At 40.3% G+C, this 21,227-nt stretch overlaps 1 protein-coding gene across 2 annotated transcripts in view; it reads right to left on the bottom strand.

The window, feature by feature from the left end:
- Window positions 1–1,252: 1,252 nt before the first annotated feature.
- pex5lb (peroxisomal biogenesis factor 5-like b) overlaps window positions 1,253–21,227 on the bottom strand; it is a 64,443-nt gene continuing 44,468 nt past the window's right edge. For both annotated transcript variants that reach the window (XM_082174008.1, XM_082174007.1), the window contains 6 exons: window positions 17,825–17,968; window positions 15,123–15,193; window positions 14,348–14,566; window positions 9,052–9,214; window positions 7,353–7,510; window positions 1,253–6,006 (listed from right to left, as the gene is read on the bottom strand). In XM_082174008.1, the coding sequence (XP_082030134.1) occupies window positions 5,817–6,006; window positions 7,353–7,510; window positions 9,052–9,214; window positions 14,348–14,566; window positions 15,123–15,193; window positions 17,825–17,968 (945 nt within the window). In that variant the 3' untranslated portion in view covers window positions 1,253–5,816. The remainder of the gene's footprint in view (window positions 6,007–7,352; window positions 7,511–9,051; window positions 9,215–14,347; window positions 14,567–15,122; window positions 15,194–17,824; window positions 17,969–21,227) is intronic.

Genomic DNA, 21,227 nt, shown 5'->3' on the forward strand with positions numbered 1-21,227 from the left:
AAGTCATGGTGTAAAAACTTGAAATATCTAATCTGCTAACAGTATGTTAGGCCATCCAAGGTTATGTCTTGATTTTTGTATATTAATACACAAATATTTAATACATACATATTTTAATATAATATAATATAATATAATATAGTATAATATTATATAATAAATTATAAAGGCAGTTTTGGGGTAACATTACAAGTAATGCAACTTAAAAAAGTAATCTGATTACATAAGTAACAACTAAAGCATTACTTTTAAATGTAATAAAAAAATAAAAAAACATCTCTTTGGCCTAGCATACACATAACACACTATAGACTTCTATAGTTCAATGTTAGGCTGCATAGATTAGGTCAACCAAAACCGGGAACACTCCCCATAAATCCTGATGTACTCGTTACGTCGTAAGTAGAATGGCGTCTACGCTAATATTAGTCTCTCTATTTATGCCGATGTTTACCGCAGTCCGCCGGATCCAGGACGTATCCAGATCTGATGAAGGACCTGCGCCTGGACACGACGACAACACAGTCCTGAAATGTCAACTAGTCTCTCCCCTGTGAAGGCCCCCTTCCCTTCCCTTTACCTCTGTACAGATAAAATGTTGTCGGTTCACATGGCTATGCGGAAGCGATAAATAATTCTGTATTATACATTTTTAAGGCCAGACAAGTAGTTTGTTGAGGGTTGGTTTGTAAAGAAGGACTACACGCCTGCGCACATACATACATACATATATATATATACATATATATATATATATATATATATATTCAAACGCGCATACCTATAGACTAAACATTAACCGTCTGCGTTTTCGCGGGTTTGCGTTTTTGAAGTTTGCGCAGAGATAACCTTATTTCATTTTTATAAAGGCTTGCACCTTTGAACCTATTTCAGGGTTTGCGTTCTCGAGCCGCCAGGCACTGTTGTTGTGTGGATGAGCGAGCCGGAGCGCGTTAAGGGTTTTCTGTTAGAACGGTGTCGTGTTAGCGGCCCCTAAGTTAATAACTAATGATCTTTGCAACGGAAGTGAATCGATCAAAACTAACTTTATCTGGACAATAACTTTATTCTAGAGCTGCTATAAAGCCAAAATAATCTCTGTTACTGTAATTTCCTATTATCACTTTTAAACTGCTTTGAGACAATCTATATTGTTAAAAGCGTTATATAAATGAAGGTGACTTGACTTGACTGTCACAATTTAGTCCAAGGATGAAGAAGATAAACGAAGTATATCAAAATAAAGGTGTTGTTTATTAAACAAAGCAGCCTCAGGTAATCCAACAAGAGGTAACATCAACGAACAGTTTGCATCACAAACACCAACAATACCGGACAAAGACAAAGGAAATGAGGAACTTAAATACTCAATGATAATGAACTCAATAATGATCAGCTGTGACAATTAAATGAATATCCGTGGAAGTCCATGAAAGTGAAACTAACTGAATATAACCGTGACAACAAAATATCCAAGTTATTTTTTCAAGTTACTTTTTTTTCCAAGTTACTTTGTTTTCCCTTTTATTAACTGACATCTCTCCTGTCCATATATTGAGAGAAATCGTAAGTGTGTGCGCTGCAAGTGTGTGCGCTGCAAGTGTTTGGCTGTGCAATCATGACAGCTAGTTATAGACTAAATGTGAGCATTTACTCATCTCACTTCCTTAAATGAATAAAAACAGTGAAAAGCAAACTCAAAATATTACGCACAACAGCAATAATTAGCATTAATATGTTAAATTGCACAAATATACTTTATGTATTTAATCTCACTTTAGTAAGTAATTCTTTAAGCAATTTGCTGCTGACCTTTGATGATCCAATTCATGCATACTAATAAGCAAAAATTACTTCAGATAAACATCATATTGTGTTCCTTTTTATTTATTTTTATTGCTGAAGTAAGGCCCTGTCACAAATGGCACCCTAAACACTCGCGTTCTTCCTATGAGTCCGCACTTCGTGACGTAACGCCGCTTTGACTGTCGGGAAGAAGTGTGCTGCGGAGCTCACATCAGTGCGGGCTCGGCAAAAGTGTGAATTGAGGGCACATATCACTGCAAAGGGGGCGCTAACGAGCACGCTTTTGAGACCTAAAATAACAAATGGGAAATGAGGACTATGGTCTCATGGACTTAATGGATGCGCGCACGCGGCAGCCATTGTAAGTCCACAAGAACATAAGTGCATATGAAGTGTGCCATTTGCGACAGGGCCTAAGACTGCATCCCAAATGGCACACTCCGGCATTGTGGACCTCCTTCTAGTACACACTTGATGACGTCAGGAAGTGCAGACCTAAAGGCCAATTTATACTTCTGCGTCGGGTGCGCGTAGAAGGTACGGCATAGCATACGCATTGACGTGTACCATACGTCGTACCCTTCGCCGTACCCTGACGCGCACCTCCTCAAAAATGTAACTACGCGTCGCGGCGACGCGGACCGCAAGATCTGTGATTGGTCGGCTGGATAGCATCGCGTTTCCTCCTACGCATTTCCGGAATGATCTTCTGCACTCTCCACCGCCCGCCATTTTTAAATTCCGAAGATCAGTGAAGAGCCATGGAAATAGACCAAGGGACCGAGAGATTGCTTGAAGAAGTGCGGAAATACAGCCATCTGTATGACTCCTTCAGTCGCCATTGCTCGTAGAAACCTAAACTCAAAACAGCCGCGAGGAATGTAAACACAGTGGACCATTAAAACCCACCCGCGCCAACTAGCGTTTCGGCGGTGTAACTGCAGAGCAACACAGACATTCACAGAAGTATAAATGCTCACGACGGCGTCGCCTACGTGCGTAGCCTACGACGTATACTACGGCGTACACTCGACGCAGAAGTATAAATTGGCCTTAAGGGGCGCTGGCCTCGAGTCCACAAGGGCACGCGAGAGTGTATTTTGGGACAGGCTTGATGACATCATGCCACCGAAAGTCAGACAGCCACGAAACTCCTCCCCTCATTTATCTGATTGGGCGTTCGCAATGATTCTTGGGTAGGTAACTCGTGTGGAGGGTGCGAAAGTGCGGGCTTCGCCGAAGTCCACATCGAGGGCACAAAGGCGGCACTTGCGAGCACACTTCTGAGCACTGAAATGCCAAATGGGACACCCTACGGACCCATTCACTTGGCGAGCACGTGCAATTTAAGGCCACGAGACCGAAGTGTGAAGTGTGCCATTTGGGATCCAGCCTAAGAGTATTGAAGTTTCTTCTCCTGCGTCCTGTTCTTCTGCGATCCAGAATGGCAGCACAGCTGAAAGGAATTTTTGGTATATTTGAGCTGCGCCCTCTACTGTACAGACGTGAATTTGCATTTCCTTCAGCCTGAGGCTTATTCATTTCACTTTTGGTGTGAAAGGGCCTTTGCATTTGCCAAAAATGCAACTTTTTATTAATCAAAATCAAACAAGCAAACCCAGCCCAGATAAGAAAAAGTAACAGAAAAGCAACTAAGTAACACAATTAGTAACTTTTTTAGGGAGTAATGCAATATGTATATGTATATATTGTAATATATATCTTGTAATGTATTACATTTAAAGGTAACTTTCCCCAACACTGGTTAAAGGTGACATTTGTAACAGTGTTCGGCATGTGCCTGTGGGGGGTGCTCTGGTATCACCATTTCTAGATCAGTTAAAGGTCAGGGACCACCATGTGCTTAGTTTTGAAATGAAAAAAGAGAGACATAATATTTCAGTTCTTCTAAAATACAGCTTTAATAAATAGGTTATAAATGCATCTTGGCTATATTAACTGTTAATGTAGGAGAGACTGAAAGATGATACTTGATGGGTAGACATGCATACATTTTATGACTGTTCATTCCATGAAATAGTCTATTTTACATGAATAAAAATTAAATACATTTCCTTCTGCTATTCTACAAATAATTTTTTTTTTGCCAGTAATTATATTTATAGTTACATGACAGCTCTGATCATAGCAAAACTAGTGTGATTTTCTACAAGACAAGTGTCATTAATGCCCGCATACTGTGCTCATACATGGCATATGATTTTAAATATTGTCATATATAGTATGCTTGGTGTTGGAATTTTGCTCTATGTCAAAAATGTACATTAATAGTAGTTACATTCACTTTTAAGTTAAAATATGGGACCATGAAGAGAGGAAAATCTGTTTTCTGTATCACATGCAATCATCAGATTTTCCAAATCTTCTGTAATATTTAAATTGTAGATGCATCTAATGAAGCAATTTTGCCCAATAAAAATAATTAAGGTTATTAATGTTATTTATGTCTTTAAACACGGTCTCATTCAGTGCCCTTCAATCATCTCAGCTCACTCCAATTACTTTGACGTTAACTAATAATGCATAGTGTTAAAATTATAGACAAATTTGAATAAGGACACCCACTAAGATTTTTGGTAAATTTAGCAAGAACAAAAAAACAACAACAAAAAAACAGCAATTCTGGTTTGCATAGTTATTTTCTTCAAAGAAAATATCCAGCCTAAAACGATACAAAGGAGCGGAAATCATAATGTTCTAGCACATGGCTTTTTTCACTATAAACTATATACTGTAAATATGAACGATAAAAGGATTTCAGTCTCATGAAATGCACTTCTAACTTACCAGGCCCATCGACTCAACTGTATGGCCAAGATGTTGTTGTTCGTAGATTTTGTGAATGTATTCGGTCCCCTTTGAACGTTTGGGCTAACAGTCTTAAATGAACTCGCTCACTTTCAACATGATACTGCTTTAGCTGTGACCTTTCATGCAGAGGCTTTGAAGTTGCTCCCCGCCGAGCCCTGATCCAGAATGCCCCGGAGCACACAGCATTAAACGGGGCTTGCTGGAAGACAGATGGCCTGGGGAACACGCCCTGCCTGCACACCTGGGTATAGATCACCCTGAGTCAAATTCAGCTAGGCTGCAACCGAAATCGCATACCTCCCTACTATATAGTAGGCGAAAAACAGTACTAAAAAAGTAGGCAAAAAAGTTGGATGACCGAATACTTCCGGTGAGATTCTAAGTGTGCATTCGATGGGCACTTAACTATCCCATGAGACCACGGGAGAGGATTTGTGAATGACAGTGAAGTGACGCACACTTACACTGGCAGGTCACATGACAATGGCAACACTGCAGATGTAGTATGTCCTGATTACATTCATACTACAGACAATCAAAATATGTAGAACTTAATTTTTTTTTAGCTATCCTGAAGTAATTACTTTTTCAAAAATAAGCACCTATGCAATTTCAGATGCAGCCCTAGTGTCATGCCTGAACTGAGGCTGTATGGCTACACTCTTTTCAGCAGAAAAACAGCGCCACCTTGTGGTGAGGGATGTGAACTAACATTGTAAAATGAACATGAAAAACACAGGTTGAACAAAGGTTCTTGAGATCTGAATTGACCATGATAGATAGCTAGGTTCTTTGAAGATTAATATTCAATTCGATAAACTAAACAAAATTCCTCCTATATTCCCCAACAAGGTTTGGTTCATTTTTCTCAAGTATACAAAGTTAGATAAGCTTAAAAACATTAGTGAAATATAACTAACATCAAGAAAAGGTGCTTTTGCTCTCACTTTCTGGCATGTATTCCTCTAGTTTCAAAAACCTTCACTTACCGGTTCTGTTTGTGCTCTATAGAATATAAATGCTGTCTTCAGGCGCCTCTGAAGAAAGCAAAGGCTGCCCATAAATTCAACAAAAATAGCTGTGCACGCTCTGCATATTAAATTGACATCCCGTATTCACTCGAGCCAAACTTTGTGCCTACTGTTAGTGAATAATAGATTTCACAGGTCCGAGTTTGATCACATGTCCATGTTGAAGGCCCTCATTAGGAGGTCCAGATCTCCCACGCTTGCTGCCTGGAACAGTTCTGGCTGGTCCATGAGTGAGAGGGCGATCCGCAGAGCGGCCCAGATGTTGCTGGACATTGCCTGATGACTCCTGCTCTTCCTCTGCTGGTGCAGAGCGGTCAAGAAGTTACTCACTGCCTCCCTGTGAGAGAAAAGACAGAGGTAAAACACTGAGTGCCCTATCATACACCCGGTGGATGCAAGTGTTTTTTGCTAGTTTCAGCCTGACGCAGTTATCATTTTCACGTCCTGTGCCACGTTGTTTAAATAGCAAATGCATTTGTGCGCCCATGGGCGGCTGGTCTGAAAACGAGGTGTGTTCAAGCGCAATGTTGGCGCGTTGCTATTTTGAGGCAACTGAAATAGACTGCGCTATTGACCAACTGAAACCTGGTCTAAAGTCAATGGCGCAGTATTTATTTTGTTATTTAAAGGGTGCATTAGTAATATGCTCCTATAGGTAGGGTGACCACCCTTTTTGCGTTGTACCGCACAGCATTTTCACCCCTTGTTCCACACGTCGCATATTGAGAAAATGTCCCGCATTTTCATCAGTCTGTTGGTTTTTAATGATCATATTAAGAAAACGTGCATGCATTCTTTTACCTTTTTAAGAAAGCATTTTATTTATTCTTTTTGCGGTGTAGTTTTTCACCTATATTTAACAGCGCTTCGTCAGAAGTACAAATACAACAGCCATTTTAAAATCCTATCCAATGTTGAAAAGAAAGGAGTAAACACGGCCACTAGTAGGTTGTGACGGCTGTCAATCAAAATGTGGAGCATTGATTCGTTCCATGTGTTCCCTGTCAGAAAACAAATGGATAATTCTGTAAATTTTAATTTTAATTTAACAGAATGTATCAACTTGTTGCTTGCTGTGGTTGTTTTAATTCGCAGCCTTTCTAAAAATATGAACGTTTTTGGTATATATATTCTTAATAAATAAGACTGTCAATTAACGATCACAAAGATGCCAAAAATATAAAAAATAAAAGGATTAAAATGTAAAAGCTTAGTATTGTGTACATAAAGATATGGTGGAATCCGGCTTGTCCTGTAGATGGTCTGCTTGCTCACTTTAATTTCGCGCACGAGCAGATCCATTTCCTCTCCGGAGAAGTGTCTAGTTTTTCCGCTTGCAAATTCCGCCATGTAAATAGCGAATCCGCCATGGCGCGAGCGCAACTGGCTTTTAAAGGGAATGGGAGATGAGACTCTGATTGGTTTGCTGCATGTTACACCCAAAAAGAGAATAGGGACAACCCTTTTAGACCATGCGCTGGGCACGCCGGCCATTTTTCCCGTCGTTAAACTAGCAAAAGTGGATTCGGACATGCCCTAAGTGCACTTGCGCCGTGCGCTTTAGATCATGCGCTTAGACTTTAGACTTTATTTTGTTTAGCCTTCTGCTTGTTCTGCTTTAGTGTCTACAGTAAGGAAACATACAGTTCCCAGTAACCCTTGCTCATTGGTTCAGTTCATTACCGATGTGCCCCCAGGTTGATGCAGCTGATGCCGAGGTTGTATCTGGAGCGGATGAAGCCTGGCTGGAGCTCCAGAGCTCTGGTGTAGGCCTCCACCGCCTCCTCACTGCGGTCCCCATTTGCCAGTGTGGCCCCGAGCCGGTTCCACAGGAGATAGTCCTATGAAAACACACAGAATTGGCAGAATAAAGGGCGATCTCTGACAGGGGTTTTCCAGCGGGGTTCCAAGGACCACCAGGGGGTCGCAAAGTGGTACTACTATGCGGTCTACGGGAAAATTTCAGAGAAAAAAATATGTAAAATGAATTGTTTTATTTATTTTGCATTATAAGGACTGTTTATATTATATTATATTATATTATATTATATTATGTATAATATACTATAACAAGTATTTTACAATAAAGCAAAACATTACAATTAGTATAACACTTCACATAAAAACAAGTAAAACTACCATAATTGATACATAAAATGCATAGCAAAAAAATGGACATTAATATGAATTAAAATGAATAATAAAAGCTAAAGTAATTTTTAACTTTCATTTAAAAAATATGGTTAATGTGCTCCAGAGCTTAATTTCAGGCATAATTGTCAATGGCTGCATTCCTGATTGTCTTTCAACTGTTGCTGAGAACCTCCAATAAACAAGCAACAGATGATCTCAGTGTTTTCGCAGGCACATCATTTACGAATGAATTAACACTATAACTTGGTCCTAGCCCATTACAGGTTTTGTATGTGAGGAGGAGGACCTTAAAATCAATTCTAAATTTTACTATTATATTATATTATATTATATTATATTATATTATATTATATTATATTATATTATATTATATTATATTAGTAAGAAAGAATAAGAAATATGTAATAGACTCTGAATTAGTTTTATATAACATGTATTTGTAAGTGTTCATCTATTCATCCTTTTTTGTGTTTTTATTGTTTTTCCTTGCATTTAGCGTGCTCACTAGGACTGGTAAGGCAATATATTCTCCATAAAGATTTAAATTGCAAATATTTCACTATCAACAAAATCTTTTGTGTGCATTTGCTGCAGCTTTCTGTTCTCTTACGACTGGATTTACTTCTGTTGTCTTGTGTTAATAAATGTCCACTGCGCTCGGATCCAACGCCTTGGTAAAAGCGGGATAATCCACGGCTAGCTGTGCTTTAAATGATTTGAATGCACTCCGCTTCGCATCAGGCGGTTCTTTGCCTCCACATCGTGCATTAAAATAATTTAATGCACAGCTAGCCGTGGATTATTCCTTACTTACATTATATATCACACACCACATTATATTAACAAAGCTAAAAGTGGTGAAACTAAACATTTTCAGTTATCCATTGGTTATCAAGGTAACAGCTCAGCCTACTAACTGACTGGTTAAGAAAAGCAGTTTTGATCAGGAAATCATGATTAAACTGTACATTTTTTGATCAGGCATTGAAGAAGGGGGGATCTTGCACCACAATGGCGCATCATAATAAATTATTTTCAACATTGTTAAAAAAAACACAAACAGAACCCTGCACCCAAATCAATGCAAACTACTTAATTAATATGCATTACAGATTGCTGTATTAATTTTTGGAACAAGCTTAAAAACACCCACGGTGCTGTCCGGACAGCACTGAGAATCTAAAAAAATATGTAGCATTAAAATGATGAATAGGACTTTGTGGCTTACCTCCGGTCGGACAGACAGTGCGGCATTGAAGGCGTCCACAGCTTTGTCAAACTCTGAGCTGAGGTTGAAGAGCACACCCAGGCCTGTCTGGAGGTCAGGGTCCACCCCTTCAGCGCTCTGCACTGCCTCCTGATACAGCTCCAACACCTCCACCAGCTGAGAGCTGCACACAACACACAACACACACCATGAACAAGGGCAGGGCCATATGAGGACATATATCGTGGCGATGATATAAACTGTCAGTTGATAGCACATTCCAGGGCCAGGTTTTATGGCCCCTCTCTTTCTGCAACAGTGGAAAAAGCTTTGCTACATTTTGATTGGATCTTGGTGGACTAGCACAAACAAATGTCCAACACCACCAGATAAGGACGCTAGGACTGACAGACACCTCAAGCACAGGAAGGACAGAACTCCTCATTGGTCCACAGGCAGTTTCTGCCCTGCACTCATCTAGACTCCTCCCTAAGGTTTAAGCCAACCGCCATAAAAATTATTTAGGACATTTTGGGTGCAACAGCATCAATCATAATTGATAATTGTTATCAATTATATCAAATCCATTCATAATTATGTTTGGAAACCTTAAAACTAATGTAAACTAAAACACATTAATTTAATATAAATGAATGTTAAAAATTGTGCTGGGCAACGATTAATCGCGATTAACCGCATCCAAAATAAAAGTTTGTGTTTACATAATATATATGTGTGTACTGTATATAATTATTTTGAATAAATACACACGCATGTATATATTTAAGAATTTTTTTTTAATATATAAAATGTTCATATTTATATATAATATAAATGATGTATAAATATATACAGTATATACATGCAAATATTTCTTAAATATATACATGCATATGTGTGTATTTATATATACAAAATAATAATACACAGTACAATTTAATTTGGATGCGATTAATCACGATTAATCGTTGCCCAGCACCAGTAAAAAATAAATCTTACTCAAATTCAGCTGTTAATGTATAAATGAATGCATGAATGACAGTTCAATCTTTTTGCCAAAAAGGCAAAAACTTTCCAAAGGTATTCAGGTAGTGGTTTGGGAAGTGAGAAATGCACTGGAATGGAGAAGCAGCAAATTGCAATCTCCTCCTCATCGGAAAGGGATAAATGTACCCTTTCAACAGACACTCCTTGTTCTGAGTCTCAGGCCTGCAAGAGGAGAAACAGAAACAGATCAACCCGTTCTGAATCTCCCATCTGGAGAGACATTAAGGGTGTACTCACACTAGCCAGTTTGAACCGTGCCCGAGTGCGTTTGACCACCAAAGCGCGGTTCGTTTGACTAGTGTGAGTGCTCCGAACCGTGCCCGGGCGCGGCTCGATTAGCCGGCCCTGGCCCGCTTGGAAGAGGTGGGCCAGAGCACGGTTCAGTTGGACTCGGGCGCGGTTCGCATGCAGTGTGAGCGCTAACCGTGCTGGACTCCATTGTGTTCAGTGAGAGCGCCGCTCTTCCTGTTTATCCCGAAACCGTCGCACCATAATGAAGTAAGCGTGCTCCGGCACGAATGCTGAAACCCTATGTGAGTGCAGGCCAGAGGGGGAGTGGGGAGGGGGGACAATCGTACTCGGGCCCGGTTCATGGCAACCGTGCCTAGTGTGAGTACACCCTTACAGACACGGCGTTCTGAGCCTCTGGCCCGTTACAGGGAAGGCAGCAACAGATACACCCAAGTTCTGAATCTCCAACCTACAAAGGTGAGACATTATCAGATACATTTTGAGACTCTAGCCTGTGAAGGAAGAGACAACAACAGGTTCCATGCTCTCATGTTCCAAGTCTACAGCTTGTGAGGCAGCCACAGATACAACCACAGTCTGAGCCTTAAGCCTGGAACACACCAAGCCGACGCAGACGAACTAGCGCTGATGAAAGCCGACTGTGTTGTCGCCTCGCGTCGGGGTAAAAAGCTGCACTTGAACACACCGAGAGAACTACAGCCGACTGTCAGCTAGAATGCGCGTTCTGCGCCTGCGTGTAAATGAGACAGCTGTCTATTTCTGCAGATATATTCGTCTATATTCGTCATTCAAAAAGGGAAACCGGTGCTGCCGGCTGCAGTTACACAAACCATAAACAAAGCAGTGCGTGCTTACCGTTTTGAATATCAATCCTGCTAAACACTGTCTTTATTCCACTCCTCTCGTGTTAATATTGAAATATTCGCCAAGGAACACTCAGATAAGATGACATATCATTAGAACAGCCTTCTATCTGTACCGTTTTGACTTTGCTCGCTATTTTGCTATTATTCTCGTGCACTGACTCGGTCACTAAGCTGAACAGCCAATCAGAGTTCCCTTTTTCACCGACGGCCCGACGCCGATTCAACATGTCGAATCGGCCGTTACAAAGCCGACGAGGACCAATTTCAGCCGACGGTGCGGAACACACTGAGAAGATTTAGTCGGCCGACGCACGGAAACTGCCCGACGGCCGACCGTCGGCTTGGTGTGTTCCAGGCTTTAAAGGGTTAGTTCACCCAAAAATGAAAATTCTGTCAGTAATTACTCACCCTCATGTTGTTCCAACCGCGTAAGACCTTCGTTCATCTTCGGAACACAAATTAAGATATTTTTGATGAAATCTGAGAGCTGATAACTTCTCCGTAGGCTGCTAGGTGGCCCAAACTTGCTGGCCCAGAAAAGTTATTAAAGAGATCGTTAATATAGTCCAAGTGACTACAGTGGCTCAATCTTAAGTATATCAAGCGACGAGAATACTTTTTGTGCGCAAAAACAAACAAAAATAACGACTTTATTCCACTATTCATTTCCTTCTCTCTGGGCCTCGTAAGTGTTTTTGCGCAGTGCGTCTGTGTCACACGTTACCACGTACGCTCACTATTGGCCGACGCTGGTCATGTGTGTGACGCGCAGCGCAAAAACACTACGCGAACCAACTAGTGGCCCAGAGAGAAGGAAATGAATAGTGGAATAAAGTCGTTATTTTTGTTTGTTTTTGCGCACAAAAAGTATTCTCGTCGCTTGATATACTTAAGATTGAGCCACTGTAGTCACTTGGACTATATTAACGATCTCTTTAATAACTTTTCTGGGCCAGCAAGTTTGGGCCACCTAGCAGCCTACGGAGAAGTTATCAGCTCTCAGATTTCATCAAAAATATCTTAATTTGTGTTCCGAAGATGAACGAAGGTTTTACGCGGTTGGAACAACATGAGGGTGAGTAATTACTGACATAATTTTCATTTTTGGGTGAACTAACCCTTTAACAACTACATTCAGAGTCTTCGTCCAAGCAGCGTGTCTGGCCCAGAGAGGCAGAAGACAAACAGACATTTGCAACAAGGTTAAGCTCAGGAGGACAATCCTTCACTTCAGGGCCTCATATCTGCATGTTCAAGATTTTAGGAACCCTTTTTGGTGCTCCAGGAGATCAGCATCTCGCAGAGCTTCGTGTTCAAGGCTGTTGAAACGTATTCCGGCTCCTTTCCCGACTGCATTGTCACCCAGAACAACCAGTGGAAGACTTCACCGCCATCGGACACTCGACCACGTGGAACATAAATATCACTTTACCAATCCTCTTAGAGACCTTGGCATTGTTGTATATTATTCAGTATATGATTCTCTAATTTGCATTAGATGTTATATAGCTGATGCTGGTCAATAAAAAATAATGTTTCACTGTTTTCTTTAATGCATAAGGTTCTTCACCTTAATAGTTTCAGAGAAATAATGTATCTTCCCATAAAATAACGTAACTCTGCCATAGCCACACCCAACTTAATTGCTTGCATTTTATGCACCTTTTCCTTTATCATTCATGGTATTCATTTTGCAGTTGTGTTGAATACTAGTTTATCTTTTTGTTAATAAAATGAATTTTATTACACGTGTGTTTACCTTGTGTTGATAATACAGAGGAGGCTCTACAAGTTAACGATATCTCACAAATCCTTCAGATTGGTCAGATGACAAACTCCCTTCAGTTTACACAATTTTATTTATTCAACAATCAGTTTTGATTGTTATTTTACTGTTAAGGCGAAATTCCTTAGCTGGTACCCCGAGGTACAGTAGGAGGAGTAGGAGGTCATCTGAAATTCTCACACACATCTTAAAGGGATAGTTCACTTTGAAATTAATTTTTGGTATGTTTTAGCTTACCTCAAGGGCATCCAAGATGTAGGTGTCTTTTTATCCACAGTAGTTTCAATTTTGATATTTTTAGGTCAAACCGTTCTTGTCTGTCAGTCATATAATGCAGGTCTATGGTCATTATCTCAAAACACAAGCACAGAGTCCAAATTAAAACAATTCCCCGTCGTCCAAATTAAACAATTCCCCATCGTAAGTACACATTGATGGCCTAAGACACGAAACAAGCGGTTTGTGTGAGAAAACGAACAGTATTTATATCGTTTTTACCACTTATACACAGCCATGTCCGAGTGATCTGATCTGACGTGTGCGCAGACTGGTGCATAGATATATACACACTAGATGTCGCCTTGTCTACGGCAGTTCATTGGAACGAATGTCTTTAAGGCGACATCTAGTGTATATATCTATGCACCAGTCTGCGTACACGTCAGATCAGATCACTTCGACATGGCTGCGTATAAGAGGTAAAAACGATACAAATACTGTTCGTTTTCTCACACAAACCGCTCGTTTCGTGTCTTAGGCCATCAATGTGTACTTACGATGGGGAATTGTTTAATTTGGACGATGGGGAATTGTTTTAATTTGGACTCTGTGCTTGTGTTTTGAGATAATGACCATAGACCTGCCTTATATGACTGACAGACAAGAACGGTTTGACCTAAAAATATAAAAATTGAAACTACTGCGGAAAAAAAGACACCTACATCTTGGATGCCCTTGAGGTAAGCTAAAACATACCAAAAATGTATTTCAAAGTGAACTATCCCTTTAAGTGACGTGACCGAAACGCATTATAAATTTGGTGCCATCAGTAAAATCTTCTACATAAACAGGTGCCTTGTATGAGAGAAAGTATAATCCTTTACAATAGAGAATTTGCTATATTGTTTCTGTCGCAGTATGTACATATCTGTGTATCTTTTAGTAGGCGTGACTGCATTAAGTTGACACGTTGATAAAGAAACCTGAATGACTGAGAAAATGAAGAATGCAGAATGAAGAATCTACAGTGAAATAAAATTATGTGATCTATGCCACACTATTCCCATCTCACAAAACAGACCTCATGCATATGCTTTATATATGCAGCATGTAGACAAAGATTAATGTGAGTGAATGTGGATCGTACCACCCGAGAGTGGGGATGGGGGAGATGGAGGACCCTCTGCGGCTGGGCAGTGGAGAGCCATCCAGAGGGCTGCGGTTCTGGAGCAGGTGTCTGTATCTGGGGTTGTATCTGATCCAGCGGTGAAGAGCCTCACAGGCTTCCGGCTGCTGCCCTGCGTTGGTCAGGCTCACCGCCAGAGCCATCAGGGCCTTCAGATTGTTTGGGTGCAGCTCCAAACATCTATTTGAACAAAGACACACAGACCAAACATGGCAAAATAAGCGAGGGAGTGAGTTGGTCCAACATGTTTTTTTCACATAAATGGTGCACAAGGGAATGTTTAGAAAAACTATTTGTGCAATACCATTTGTTACCACTAATTGCGCAGAAGCCCATAAAGCTTTAATGCAATTTCCTCATGCATCATTTATTATGTTCGTGAACTTCAGACTTTTTGCTCCGATTGAGATTATGGCCTTAATTTTAAAATGAACAACTTTTACAAATTAAGAATTGCAGAAACCCTAAAACTACAAATGTGACTATTTCTGCAGCCTTTCATCTAAAATATGTTTCAATGACTAGTGGATTTAGGCAAGAAATCCTGAGCATTGCACTTGTTAAGAAGATTCTGGTTTGACGGACTGTCTAGTAAGTGTGTAATCCCCAATGAAAGGACATTAAAACTCTGTATTTACAACATCATTCACCCTCAGAGAACAGAGCATTAATGCTCCTCTGGCATATATCAGACTCAAGCATTAAATCACAAAACCCCTCATTATTGTCGACTCACCTCTGAAGACAAACAATGGCTGCCTGTTCATTCTCATTCTCTGCTTGTGTGGTGCCCAAAACCTGCCAAGCCTTTGTAGAGGAAAAAAAGCACTACAGTTTGAAACATCACAAAAATATTAGAGCAAAGCAGAAATAAAAAAGGCGAGAATTGCTCGAAGGGCACTGTAAAAGAGCGTTCAATTATTGGGGCTGCCAGTTTTCTAAAGCATATTGTTGTTCCCTCTTCATTATGTGCTTGGCTTGTGCATTTAGTGCAGTCACTCTGGGGACGTTGCCATTTGACTTTAATGTGGTTTTGTTTAGAATTAAACAGGATCATATTTATAAGCCATCCCAGAGGTTTACGCCATCTGTCTGGCATCACTGTGGCTCATAAAGCATGGGAAATTTCATTAAATGTTTGATGGTGCTGACTGGGCAATAATAAAAGGAAGGCAGGAAGGACATGGATTTGCACTGTCTGTCACTAAGCGGTTTCATCATTTGTGAGGTGATAAAACATTCGGAGTGGATTGAGTTGAATACAGGACATAATAGTTATGTTCCAAATCCAAGTAAGCGGACAAGAGGCTGATTTAGAGCGTCCTAAATATCAAATTATTAAACTTCATAAACAATTGGTCCCACCCCCATTTTCTACAAGACACCTGTTCATAAGTTTGGGGTCAGTTTTTATTTTTGTATGTTTTTGAAATAAGTCTCTTATCATCGGGATTTGGTGATAGAACCCAAACGCAGAACAGCCAAGGAAGCTCAAATAGTTATTGTGTGCTACACAACACAAGAACGCCTGACCAATGAACACAAAGACCAGGCGATCGACAAAAAGACATAAGACAAGAGCACATGGACAGTGAACACTCAACTCATGCACTCAAAACAAAAGACAAAAACATGGAGCATGAACTGACCAAACCACGACAATACCCTCCCTCAAAAGAGACTCGCTCTGGCGTCCCCAATGAGGAACACCAAACACAAGACAGATACATCAACACAAAATAGACATACACCAAGACGGATACACCGACACAACAATAGAAGACAGACTGGGGTTAGACAATGACAGGTAGTGGAGGGAGGGAAGGAAACCAGGCCTTTGTTGGAAAGGTCTGGATGGTCCAGAACCCAGACAGGTGACCAGAGAGGGAAGAGAGGGTAGAGCCAGGGAGGATCTGGAGACTAGGGAACCCCAGCAGAAGGCCAGGGCAGGGCCGGGGGGGGAACGGACCAGGGAGGCTCGGGTTTAACAGGAACCCTGGTGGATGGCCAGGATAGTACCGAAGAGAGGCAGGACCTGGATAGCAGTGACTCTGGGGTTGGAGCAGATTCTGGAGGATCCTGGTCTAGAGCGGGCTCTGGAGTGGCCTCCGTGGCTGGTACCACAGGACAAATATTCTCTTCTTCAAAGAGCGAGACAACCTGGTGGGACTAGGCTGGGATTAGGTAAGATTGACTGGGAGAGGGGCCCACTCCTCCTACAAAATCTCCTTTAGATGGCAAACACGGTCAACCACTTCCCAGAAAGTCCATGATTTTCTAATTGCCCAACTCCTCCCAGGGAATGGGATCATCGAGTCAGACAAGTAAAAGGTCAATTAACACAACCTTGCCAAAAAACAAGCCTCTGGGCTAATTCAAGGAGATCTAGTACATATAATCCAAAGGGGCGATGATTCTTTAGGCAACTTAACATCATGCCAGCCTGGGATGTGTCCTAGGAGGGCAGAACACAAAAGTGGAATAAATAAAGAAGGAAACTAGGAGGATAACGAGGGAGGAAAACTGAGGTAAATGAACAAATAAACAAGGTAACAAGAAGGGCGGGGTAAAGACAATAGACAGTGAAGCACATGGCACATGGAAACTAACAAAAACAAAGACACGTGCTACAACAAAGCCAGAAAAACGCAAAAAAGAGCTCTCACCGACTGCATGTCCACACAAAATATGACAAAGGGAAAGCACATAGCCAATGAACACATGAGCTGCGTGCTACACAGAACACAAGAACGCCTGACTAATGAACACAAAGACCAGGTGCATATGAGAAAACACATCAGACAAGAGCACATGGCGAGTGAGCGAACTCTCCACACGTGCGCTCACAACAAAAGACAAAACATGCAGCATGAATGTCCAAAACCCAGACACTAAACCAAAACCAAACTAGACAGGAGTACACCCTTATGCTCACCAAAGCTGTATTTATTTGATCAAAAATACAGTAAAAACTGCAATACTGTGAAATAATACAATTTAAAAGAACATTCTATTTCAATATATTTTAAAATGTAATTTATTCCTAAAATGAGAAAGCAGAATTTTCAGCATCATTACTCCAGTGTTCAGTGTCACATGATCCTTCAGAATCATTCTAACTGCTCAAGACACAATCAGTTAAAATGTTTGGGATCAGTTGTATACACATGTATACACACACACACACACGCACGCACACACACTTTTTCATTTTGCTCGGTGTAGTGCATTATGGGATTGCATTAATTGCAAAAGATGCCAAGCTGCCTTTGATTTTGGTCAATTGAAGGAATCTTATGGATTCCTTCAAGTCTTCATGTCTTAAAATATTGTCTCAGTAGGCCACTTGCTAGGTTTAGGAACACAGATAATGTGTAAGACAGCAAAAAAAAAAAAAAAAAGCTCAATAAATGGGTTGTCCAGATTGGGGTTCTTTACCTCTGAGTCCAGAGGGTCTTGTAAGATGGCCGCCTCTAACAGTAGTACAGAGCTGTTCAGATCCCCGTCCTTGCACTTCTGCAGCCCCTGTTCAAAAGCATTGGTGTAGTCTTTGTAAGGGTTATTGGTATGGAAGCAGTGACCCTGTAAGCAACAGAACCAAAGAACAAGTTTAAAGAAAACAAGCAAAACCACAATTAAATATCATGATGATTTTAATAGAATACTTAAGCGCAGGACTCAAGAGTAATCCTTTCATAAATCTGGAGAGGCAGACGGTGGAGTGTTGATAATTGGATCATGCTGAGGTCTTTAATATTGCAGTGAAAAGTGCAGTTGGACTAATCAGTGGCGTGGGGAGAAGAAAAGGGCACAGGAACTCACACTACACAATAAACTAAGTGACACTACACAATAAACTAAGACTCTTTGTAAGCTTGAAAGAAAATTAAAAACAATAATTTAATTATTTTTACTGTGGTTCATACTTTTTCTTAAGATTCTTTTAAAGTAAAAACTTCAGAAGAATTTGAATTCCAGAAAATAATTTTCTTAAAAATAATTCTTAAATCCCTAAAGGTTTTCAATGAATGGATTGTGTTGTTTCAAATATTAACCATGACAGAAGGAGCGTAACAGGTTAGGGTTTGACAGGTTCTATAAAAATAACTATTTAAAATATTAAAAGTTGCATTAAAATACGTGACGAAAACAGTGTGCACACTTATTATGATTTTTCATTCGGTGCATCTGAATCGAATACTGTCTGAGTAGGTACTACATTTGAATTTGAACTTACTTCACGACAGTTAAAAAAGTATGTTCTATATCATGAATATGGGTAGTATGAATAAAATTCGGACATACTACATCCGCCATGTTGTTACTGTCACATGACCTACCGCATCAGTTGTGTCACTTCACTGCCATTCATAAATCGTCTCCCGTGGCCTCGTGGGATAGTAAAGTGTCCATCATATGCACACTTCAGAATCTCGCCGAAAGTAGTAGGTCATTCAGGTACTTTTTGCCTATTGTTTTTCGAATACTATGTATTTGGACATACTACTATCAACTACACAGAAATGCCCTAGCATCTAGAAACTATATTAATCAAGCTGTATCTCTAAAAGGGCTGCAGCATAGGCAGCAACTCAATACAAATGTATTTATAAAGCACTTTCAAGACAACAAACAGTCATATAATCCGTCATGCTACATATCACTTACAATGATCAGACCCAGGCAAAAGCCAAGGATAATAGGAAAGCACAGTAGTTTTTGGCCATATCCGAACATTCTCTACCTATTTGGAAGCACACAATCATGGATCATAAGAGAGAATAATAGATGAAAGAGAACATTATCTGACATCTGGAGTCTATAACCTTTGAAGTGATAATCTACCCCTGTATCAGTTCTGTCGTCATAGGGAATGCAATACAGTGGGCAGTCATTTTGAAACTCATGCGGTGGTGCGGAACAGCACCTTTGATTGGTTAACAATCAACAGAATAGCTTCTGCCGGTTAATGTGTTGTAAACTACATCCACTCACTGACACTGTGTCCAAACCAAGAGCGATGCAATAAAGGCTTTTCTTCCATGCTCCAGTTTTTGTCCCAATCAGTGTTAAATCAAATCTCTTTGGCCCAAAATACTACTCTAAATAAATATCTATTTCAGTCAAGAAACTCTATCACATCATTTCATCATCTATATGACACAAGCTGATTGGCCTCTGCTGATTCTGGAGCCAATGAACATTTAAAGGAGCCGTATGTAAGATTGTGGCCAAAACTGGTACTGCAATCACTTTCAAATTACTGTAGAACGGTGTATCCCCTCCCCCTCCCCCTGACTCGAGGTTGCCAGATAGGCTGCAGGATCCAGCAGGAACGTAGGCTGCTACGTAGCTGTGGTAACTAGAGCAGAGCTGGCAACCCCGATGCCGAAACACTACTGACTTCGTGATTGGTAGATAGGTGGAGGGTGGCGCTTCAGGCCAAAACACAAGATGACAACATCAACATCAGTTGAGGGCTGCAACTTCACTGTTGTCAGTGATAGAAGTATTTGAAATGAACATGATTTCTTAATGTCTAGTGACATATCAGGGCCATTTTATGATTAATTGAAATACATTTCTTACATACAGCTCCTTTAAATGCACTGGTTCAGTGTTTGCTGTAGAGCGCTATCAGAAACCCTCCACCTCCCCAGCTCCACCTGCCTAGATCTGCTATGGGATTTATGTATGTCTGATCATGCAGCAGCAGATCTTACATGCTCACAGCAGTGATTATTAAACTATTGAACTATTAAAAGAGTTACAGTGTACAATACAATTAAAGTGTTCTTATTGGCTGCAACATAACGTGGTTCTCAAACTTTTGCCTTGAAGACCCAATATAGGCTAGGATATTTTCGTTTTTTTCCCTGTTATTACGACAAAGTGGCTTGTTTTCAAACTATTTTTATTTACAGAAACTGTGAGTATTGATATAATAATTAACCACAATTCATTTCGGGATTCCAGAAGTTCCTAGAACTGTATGTTACTCAATACAAATAAAGTTATTAAGGAAGGCAGGGGTATGTTGCAAAATATGGAATATGGAATATGTAATATATTGCAAATAATGTTTTAATTATTATATTCAATATATTTTTTGAATATAACAAAACTAAACTTTTTAAAATATATTTAAATAGTCGGCACTGATAGCCTCGTGGTTAGCGCACCAACATATAGCGCAACTACTCCGAGTTCGATTCCCAGCTCGAGGTCCTTTGCCGATCCTGTACCCCCTCTCTCTCTACCCCATGCTTTTCTTTCAAAAATCTCTACTGTCCTATCCAATAAAGGCACAAAAAGGCCAGAAACATAACTTAAAATTATATATATACATATATATATATGTATAAATACTTTTAAGTCAGTCTAAGGCCCTTTGGAAGTTTGCTGCGGCCCTCTAGAACCCCTTTTCCACCAATATGGTCCTGGTGCAGTTTCCCGGCCTTTGTTCGCTCTTGAACAGTTCTGTGCATTTCCAATGTAGAAAAGGGGGTTCTGGGCTAGACAGAATGTTTTAGCTCTGGCCCTAAAAACTAGCTGGTCTTGAATGGAGCGCGCGGGGGGGATTTGTGTATGCTGTCACTTTCTATGGCAGTCGGTTTCACTTTATTTTGTTGGTCCCTTTAAAACAGAGTTACTTGACATTTAGTTGCAAAGTTACTTAGTCAACAGAATCTACTGGGGACCATCAAAATAAAGTGTTACCTAGCAGTCTCGTTAAGAAATGTAATAATGTTGCACTAAATTACTCTTTATATCTAAATATATAAAACTGTGTGCGTGAGAGAGGCCCAGTGTGCGAGAGAGTGGGTGAATCAATGGTTTT

Source organism: Leuciscus leuciscus (genome assembly GCF_965113295.1).
Source record: "Leuciscus leuciscus genome assembly, chromosome: 6".
Taxonomy (NCBI): Eukaryota; Metazoa; Chordata; class Actinopteri; order Cypriniformes; family Leuciscidae; genus Leuciscus; species Leuciscus leuciscus.